Source organism: Acyrthosiphon pisum, chromosome A2, assembly GCF_005508785.2.
Source record: "Acyrthosiphon pisum isolate AL4f chromosome A2, pea_aphid_22Mar2018_4r6ur, whole genome shotgun sequence".
NCBI classification, from domain to species: Eukaryota; Metazoa; Arthropoda; class Insecta; order Hemiptera; family Aphididae; genus Acyrthosiphon; species Acyrthosiphon pisum.
Window position 1 is genome coordinate 38032374 of NC_042495.1, and position 9109 is coordinate 38041482.

At 27.7% G+C, this 9109-nt stretch overlaps 1 protein-coding gene across 3 annotated transcripts in view; it reads right to left on the reverse strand.

Annotated features, from left to right (window-relative positions):
- Positions 1–9109, reverse strand: part of LOC100163338 — a 22080-nt gene that overhangs the window by 3152 nt on the left and 9819 nt on the right. For all 3 annotated transcript variants that reach the window (XM_008181432.3, XM_016801701.2, XM_001946069.5), the window contains 3 exons: positions 3186–3263; positions 2782–3101; positions 932–1188 (listed from right to left, as the gene is read on the reverse strand). In XM_008181432.3, coding sequence (XP_008179654.1) covers positions 932–1188; positions 2782–3101; positions 3186–3246 — 638 coding nt within the window. In that variant the 5' untranslated portion in view covers positions 3247–3263. The remainder of the gene's footprint in view (positions 1–931; positions 1189–2781; positions 3102–3185; positions 3264–9109) is intronic.

Genomic DNA, 9109 nt, shown 5'->3' on the forward strand with positions numbered 1-9109 from the left:
TCCCCTTAACAACCAATGAAAATATGGTCATTTTTTTTAAAAGTTACACCAAAAACCAAAGTCGTATTTTGCGTAAAAATTCCCGTTTTTCCTTAATTTGTTTTTTGTTTTTCACTTTTTTTTTGAAAATTTTAAAAATTTTGACCTCCCTAATGCACCAACAATATTCATTTTCCCATCGAACAAGATACTGAAGTTGAAAATCGAAGCATTATTTCGACTACTTATCGTGTACACAGACACAAAAAAAAATTTAAAAAAAAAAACACATTATCATTGTAATATCAATACATTCATCGTTCTACTCAGAATCTATAATATATAAAAACAATTTGTAATATATTGTAGCCTGTAGGTATTATTTTCATAAAATTGAATTTAAACGTATTTTTTTGTACGTACCACTACTCTAACCTAGTATGAATCAAATTTATAGCTGACATCGATTCTATTATTAGACCGATTACCGATATTAAAAATTGCAAATTTTTCGAAATCCAAACTAGAATTATAATTCATAAAATCATAACTTTAGTCTATTGAGAACAAGAGCACACCTGCAGATTTACGTAGCGAAACCGGTTTTGACCGTGGCCGCCTGGTGTGCTCTAATTCAGAATAGACTATAGTCCGGGTCACGAAAATTGGCGGCTGATTTTAGCGCCCCCAGTGGTGTATTTTTGTTAGGGCTATCTACTACTAATAATAATAACCTTACCTAACCTAGTATAATATACATTTTTATTCAATATATTTAATTGAAAAATATTTAAATTTTAAACCGATCAACTATAGTTCAATAAAATGGCAAAATATATATGTTATGTGTTATGTATGTTTATATAGAATTAAAATATATTATTAAATTTATTTTATAGAAAATAGTGTAATATACTATACAATATACTATATTTGTTTTTTATTAACTCACTTGACATTAGAAGAATCACTAGTCTTTAATATTTCTGGTAAACCACCTGTGAATGATACCTTAACACTTTTGTATGAAATGCTAGATTTTGGTACGGTCGATGGGTACGATTCGGTATTTTCTGAAAGCGTAGTGCTCGCAAGATATTTAACATCTTGTAATTGGATATGGTACTTTCCTTGATCAAAATATGAAGCATTCATGAAAGTATACCTTCCTCTGACGCTCATGTCTTTCCATCCTAGTTCAGTAACGACCTATACAAAACAATATATATTGGAATAATCATAATTGATCATGATATATATTTTATTTTGCCCACTCATATTTTAGACATTAATTTTTAAATGTATGAATTACCATAATATTATGGATTACCAATATTATTAATAACGAAATACCTACCTATGTAAAGTAAATTAGAATTAAAATAATGAACTATACTTTTTGAATAATTAGGTAGGTAATATTTACAAATGAAATCTAATGTTAATTGTTAATATTCATGTTTGGAACGTGTAAGCACTAAGCACTAATAGCATGTATAAATACTAAATAAGTATTTTTATTAATATAATTATTAATTATTAAGCTAAGAATCATGGGGATTATTAATTTATTTGTAATTTAACCTAGCTTCACAGTTAGGTACGTCGTATGTCGTGTCATGTCGATCAAATCGTATTGTGATTGGGCATTACTTTTTTGCTATCATGTACCTAATAACCAAGTTGCAACCGAGTAAACCAAGAATTGATTACAGCTCAATTTTTAAGCTATATTGGTTACCTGTTGTAATTATAGTTACCACGCCCTCCCACAATACACGACGTTGCTGTAAATTCGGTTTTAGAGAAAAATTTTAATAAAATATCGTAAAAAACCAACGATAGAACACGGACAAATGACAATACCTAAAAGTTTGATAATAGGTCAATTCACTCTAAATAAATAAATATATCAAAACTGACAGCACAATGTTAAAACTAGCGAACGAAAATTTGCTATATTGTACCATTGATTATAAATACTAATATTTATAATCAATGGTTGTACGTGTGTAAGGTAGAGACAATACATACGGTACACGTCCTCTTGATGACAGCACATCAACATTATTGTTATGTCCGTTTCAAATGTGTAACATACTAACATATTATAGAAAATGTACGTTCAGCAGTTTAGTTTTAGACTTGAGTTTTGTTAGTTTTAATATTAGAGACCTATGATTAAACTTAAAGCTAACATTGTAACGGAAATACGACATTGCAGACTATGTAATGAGTTTACTGTTTTGTTGGACGTTTTTTTTACGATGTTTTAATTTTCAAGCGAGATATTATAATAATATAAATAATAGATAAATTTACTCATACAACTAAATATTAAAAATAACTAAAATAAACATGAACTGAAGATCATAAAGTTGCTATATATTGCTATGATTGACACAATAATGTAAGTAGGTACCTACCTAATGGTCAATGGAGAAAACAAATACAGATATAAAGCTCTATTATAATAGCATCAGTGCATTACTATTGAGTAGGTTAGGCACTATTCCATATTATAAATTATAATGATTTATTATATATCTTATAACTATTATATCATTTTATTTATACGATGATGAACTGATAATACTATCTAGAATCTAGATATTAGACAATTATTGTTTTAAGATTAAAATTTAGCGAGATTTCATTATTCTTATGTTCATTATAGCGTATAATAGGATCCACTTCAAAATTTTAAGAATTGCAGACTATTTACAAATTTTATATTTCTACGTAGGTATTCAATTTAAATTTTTCAGACTGATAAATTAAAAAGCCAATAATAAGTATTACCTGATTTGGGACCCATTTAATGGTAATAGTGTTTTTATTATGTGCAATAAACCCTCTAATGGCATTATTGTAAAATATGAGATCAGACTGTGGATTAGAAGTCCTCGCATTCGTAATCGGCATTTCGTCTTTAAAGAATCCGTACGGAGATTCTGGATCCAACATGTGCCCTGTGTATTCAGAAATCACTTTGAGTTGGTTTTCAAATGCTTGAAAAACAGCTTTTTGAATCTCGTCATCGCTTTTGTCACGCATCTTTTTTGGTAGCACTTCCGGCAACGTGTCATCATCGGACGACCAACTATTCGCTGATAAATTGTCTGAAAACGTTTGTAAATATTAATGTAAATTTACCCGCCTAAACAATTTGTGAGTCCAATTGTTTTTAAACCAGATAAATGTACCTGCAAGTGCAAACGAAATGCTAATAATCAACGCAAATACCGTATAATATGTCCTCTGCATTTTGACGGATTTCAGTTCTATAATTAAAAATAAAAATAATTTATATTATAATATGTGTAAAAACGTAATCAATGTACGTTTAGCATTTTACACTTTATTTCGGATTATACCTAGCTATATACTATAATAGTATTGACAAATTCTGATGAGCTAATAACGTTTATTATTTTAATAAGTATAATGACTAATAATGACTAATGAATAATGGGTATTGACTATAGTCATAAGGGTATTGGGCGCGGCCCGTTTCGCCCAAAATCAACATTTCGCGTTTCGATCAGTTACCCATTTCGACAAAAGCCATTTTAGTCATTTTTAAATTAAGTTAGCAATGATTTTTAAATAATCATTATGATAACTAACATAATATGATAAGTACTCATTAATATATAATTTATCAATTATATTATTAATTAATGACACGGTGCTATATAATGTATAATATTATACCTACTAATTAAGACAAATGTGTTTATATATTATGTAGGTACCTATTTAATATTTTCATCAACGATAACCCCATAGGTCAACTTTTGATTTGCTACAGTTAAATTTGCAATACCTAACATGAAACGACTTTTTAAACTATTAATAATAACTTATATTAAGAAGGTTTTAAACTAATTTTAAAATGTTTATTCCTCATAACTTGATTTAAAATTAAAATATCAAAAATATCCTACGTGAGGATAGTAACAGATTCTTCTGAACGTTAAAATTATAGCTATATTATGCGTTCGTATAAGATACAACACATATTATGTAAATATGTTTACGAAGTCATCATAAGAAAATTTTGTATATTCGCAGTGTTAATAACTATCATAGACGTCGTCTGTGGGTGGACAAGGAGAAGAGAATTTCCTTGACATTTTATTGTGGGGACTACAAAACCGTTTTAAAATTCATCCTGTTTTAACTCAAATTTATTGTAAATTATAACACTCTTCATTTTTTCTTGTTAAGCATTATGCTTAATTAATTGAGGGAAGACAATCAAAAACGTACTATTGGCCTTTTTAGCGAAATTGAGTTATATTTTAAATTATACTGTAAACATAGCGGGGAATCGGGGGAATCGATCAATGTCACAAAAAAAAATAATAAACGATTTTTTTCGGTATAAATACAAAAATAACAAAAATAGCAGTAAGACCAAACATAGGTATACGTAGTACTACCTATTAGCTTCCAATGAATTAATCTTTGTAAATTAAAGAGTTTAAACATTTTCCAATGCATATATTGCTATAGTTTAATATTCATAATTTTTCTATAACTCACTATATTGACTAATTTATTCAAACTGTGCTATTGGTTGTAAATAGTTTGTGCGTTTTAACTTCATCTTTAAAATCATAGATTTGTTAACTTTATAAAAGTTATAACAATTGTTTAACTCGATAGGAAATCATAAAATAGTTTACTGAATTTATTGATTATTCATTATTAAATGTAAAACATTCCACTGAACTTTCCAGACTTTCAAAAAACAAAATCGCTCATACTAAAAAAAATGAAAAATTCCAATATAGTACGTTTTGGATTGTCCCCGCTCAATTATATATAAATTACATATTTTATAAAGCTGTTAAATAAACATTCATAAATTCCTTCAACACTAATTAAAAATCTCGTGATAAAAATCAAATAGATTTTTCCTCGGCTGGAAATAATTATGATAGTCATAGATAATGTAATAAACTGTCATACGCGTTACGCAATCTAAACAGTATAAAATACGTAATTTATTTTAAAAAAATGGGCGGATCGGTTTTCGCCCAAATGACCTTTTTTACCCAAACACAAAAAAGAGTGATTTGGTTTTAGCCCAAAGAAATATTAATCATAATAAACGAAATGACATTTTGGTTACCACTGTCTACTAATATCAAAAAATAACAACAAAATGCATTTCAGTTAAAAGTGGAGGAAACTACATATTCTTAATTAAATATACACCATAATCTCGCCGATAAAGATAAGTTATAATCAATAATTGCGCAGAATATACGGAACATTATATTTCAGAAGATAGCTAGTACTTTTCCTTCCTTTGGGCATGTAACTCTTCAAGTCTTAGGTTAAATACAAATACATGTGAATCATTTCACTCGCACTCGACAAAAATGTCAATACAAAATTACTGTCTATCATGCCATGGTTGAATATTATTCTCCAGTTCTAGTCGAAATTTATGTTAAAATTAATAGTGCACATTTTTTGAAAATTTCGAAAGGATACAAGTGACAAGAAATTAATCAATCAAAAATTATGAAATACAAATCTGGTCGAATCACACGATACGAATTTATAAAATCTATGTGCCATAACTAAGACAAATAATTGGATTTTTAATATTATATTATTTTTTTTATATGTTTTACATTTGTATATACCATTTAGATTCGCTTTTCTATGTTTTAAATATATTATTTACATAGACTAGTATGTTTTACACTTATTTATATTTGCCATAACTTTGACGAATAAGTTGATATTTGTTATTATGCTATTTTTTTTTTAAGAATGTTTTACACGTCTTATATATTATATACCATTTAAAATCGATTTTCTGCTTTTTTATGTATATTATTTACATTGACTACTGACTAGTATGTTTTACATTATGTGCAGGGCGAAGTAAACGTTCATGGTCCATACGATTAAAAGAAGAAGCACTCACACCGATACCAGAGTGTGTGATAATAAACACAATATTTTGGAGCGTGTTTACAATATTAAAACAGTTCTTATCGACGAATTTTGACCAATTTACAATACTATTATTAATTATTATCTAAGCCACATAAATAGTAATCTATCACATCTTTAGGTTCAATATTCAAATTTCTTTTTGTTATTTTCATGTACTGACGTACTGTAATTAATTTCATATCGTAAATCGTAACGATGCGTCTACAATATATTATATAATAATATAGTTTATATTTAGGCACTAAATTTATGAAATTATCAATTAATATAATTATCAAATTGACCTGATTAATAAATCATGGTAACTTTCCTCTTCTACTTATGACGATAAATCAGGCGTACCCATAGTCGTATTTAAATTATACCCAGACGTATCACGTATATATAGAAATATAATTGTGTTTGGATGATAGAAAAAGATAAACTAAACAACATTAAATTATTCGAAATAACTAACACATGATAACATATCTACTATATCAAATTCTCGTGCCACAGTGTTAGTTGTCGCACTTCTCCGTAACGGCTTGATCGATTATTATGTAATTTTGTGTGTATATTCAGTAGGTCTGAGAAGAGGTCATAAAGTATTTTTCACCCTCCTACCACATAAAAGGAGGTGCTCAAACGAGGATTTTGAGATTTACGGTGGAAATTTTTGTTTATACATGGTTGCTATTGGTTATAGGAGAAATGATTAGTAGAAATTACTAATTAGTATTTATTATTTTGTTGCCATTGATTAATCGGGCAAATCATGTGCAAGCATGTCTCAAATAAAATTTTCGCACATTGCCTACTTGATATGCTGTTGCACATTATCGGATTGCATACCAGGGAGGCTGAGTTACACCCAGAAGGAGTTAAACAATAAACAATCAACATTTTTTTTAAAAATTGTAATTTTTTACAGGTAACGAAGTCCGCGGGGTCAGCTAGTAATAATTGTAATATTATATAATTAAGACACTTATTGACTATTGTGCATTAACTAGATTAACACCAAGTACATAATATAGGTAAGTACTAATATAGGTAACTTACCTAGTAGGTGCAAGGTGCCTAATATTATTAATATATGGAATTTAAATGTCTGTTTTAATATTAATAAATAATCTAAATAAATATTAGACAGCTTGTTTATTAGTTTATTAATAAATAACAAGGTACCTAATAAGTGGACTATAAAGTATAAGTTTTAAGTTAAAACCACATTTATATATAGGTACTGACATATTATGCTGACATATAATACTAAATACTAAAAACCAATAGGTTAGTTAATAGCTAACCAACTTAAGCTTAACTGCAGTTAATTCAAAATTAGATTAATATAGAAAATGTAGTAGGTACCTACTATATATATAGAAATGTAGAAGTACAAAATTTGGAATCAAAATTTCGATTTAATATATTAGAATTTCAAATATTAAATAAAAAACTAATAAATTGTATAAATGCAATACCTACAAACAATGTATTTTACATATTTTCTAGTATAATGAGGCAATACATTTTGATATACGTATTTTGTTTCATAGATTTTTATATTTACTTTTATATATTACTGGTAAATTATTTTCATTCATATAATAAATTCATTATCAATACCTAAACCATATGTGTATAGGTAGGTATCTTGAGCATTAAGTAACTATTTAGATATTAGCACTGATCAGTTAGCAAACCAAACACATTTAAAACCAATGTATTTTAAAACACAGTAGGTATTTTAATTTTTAGTAATCTATATTTTTGTCCCAGTTGAAAATTCAGTGTTCGAATTAGGAAAAATGAAGTAGAGGAGCTCATCCAACGATTTAAAAACTGCGTTCCAAGGGCGTATTTACTTGACACAGACGCGTGAGGGGCTTTGCCCCTCCCCTCACTCTCCTGCCTTGATTACATTGTGAATACCACTTTTTAACAACACATTTTGAATTCTAAATAGGTATAATATATTTTGATAGCAATATCTACATCTTAGATTATTATACAGTAGAAAAAAAAATTAATAATAATCTACCTGTTTAGTGTTTATTCAATATACTAAATAGATAACAAAATTAATAACTATTGTTTTTGATTCAAAAGAGACCACATATTTTGATGAGTATAAAAAAATTTAAAAATTTAAAAATTCATAAACATCGATAAATAATAACCATAATTGAAACTGATAACATTTCATTCGGAACACGGTTTAAGATAATACTAACACACATCAGTATCTGTGCCTTAGATAATATACTTGTATATGATTTATGATCTGTGAACTACTGACTATATAGGCGAAACACATGGTGATATTATAATTAATTAATAAGCTAATATCAAAAATAATTTTGATATGAAAAATAGTAAAACTTTTTATATAATTGAAATCAATTGAAAACCACATTTTATTAAAAATTATTTCGAACATTAGTTCTTACTAGAGAGCCTAGATAATAATATTATCTAGGCACTCTAGTTCGTACCGTCCCCCCGTACAAATAAAAAAAAATAGTAGGGGAGCTCCGTGTCCCTGCGTACCCCCCCCCCCTCATCAATTTGAGCACAGGTTAAAATGTTTAATATAGTTATTACTTATTAGCTATTAATTTATTAATTTATTACAATTAGCATAATTTGAATTTGTTTTTATTTTAAAAGGAGAAGGGGGAAATATAAAAAAAAAATTTACTTATACCTATTGGGCATTTGTGTTTAAAAATAAAGTGGGGAGCCGGTGACGCCATTCTAGTATAACTCTACCTCTCATATAATTTACCTAATAACAAATATTAAACCTTTAGTAATCCTTGAAGTTTTGTTAAGTTGTAAAATTAGTGAAAATATATTAAATTAGTACCTATACTATCCATATTTTAAAATGAGCATAACCTTAAGTATAGGTATCTACCTACTATATTGATATAATATAAATATTTTATTGTCTAATTAAATAACACGCGCACACAGAAAAATAATATTCAAGCTCAAACATAATACTTAGAAAAAATATGTGTTGTAACATTCAATAAAATAAATATGAGTTAAGACGGGATGGGTCCTAAAACGATATTATTGTGGCCCCACTACAAAATGTCAGGGGAAACTCTCGGTTTTCTGCACATAGATTACGCCTATGGTTATTAGTTAT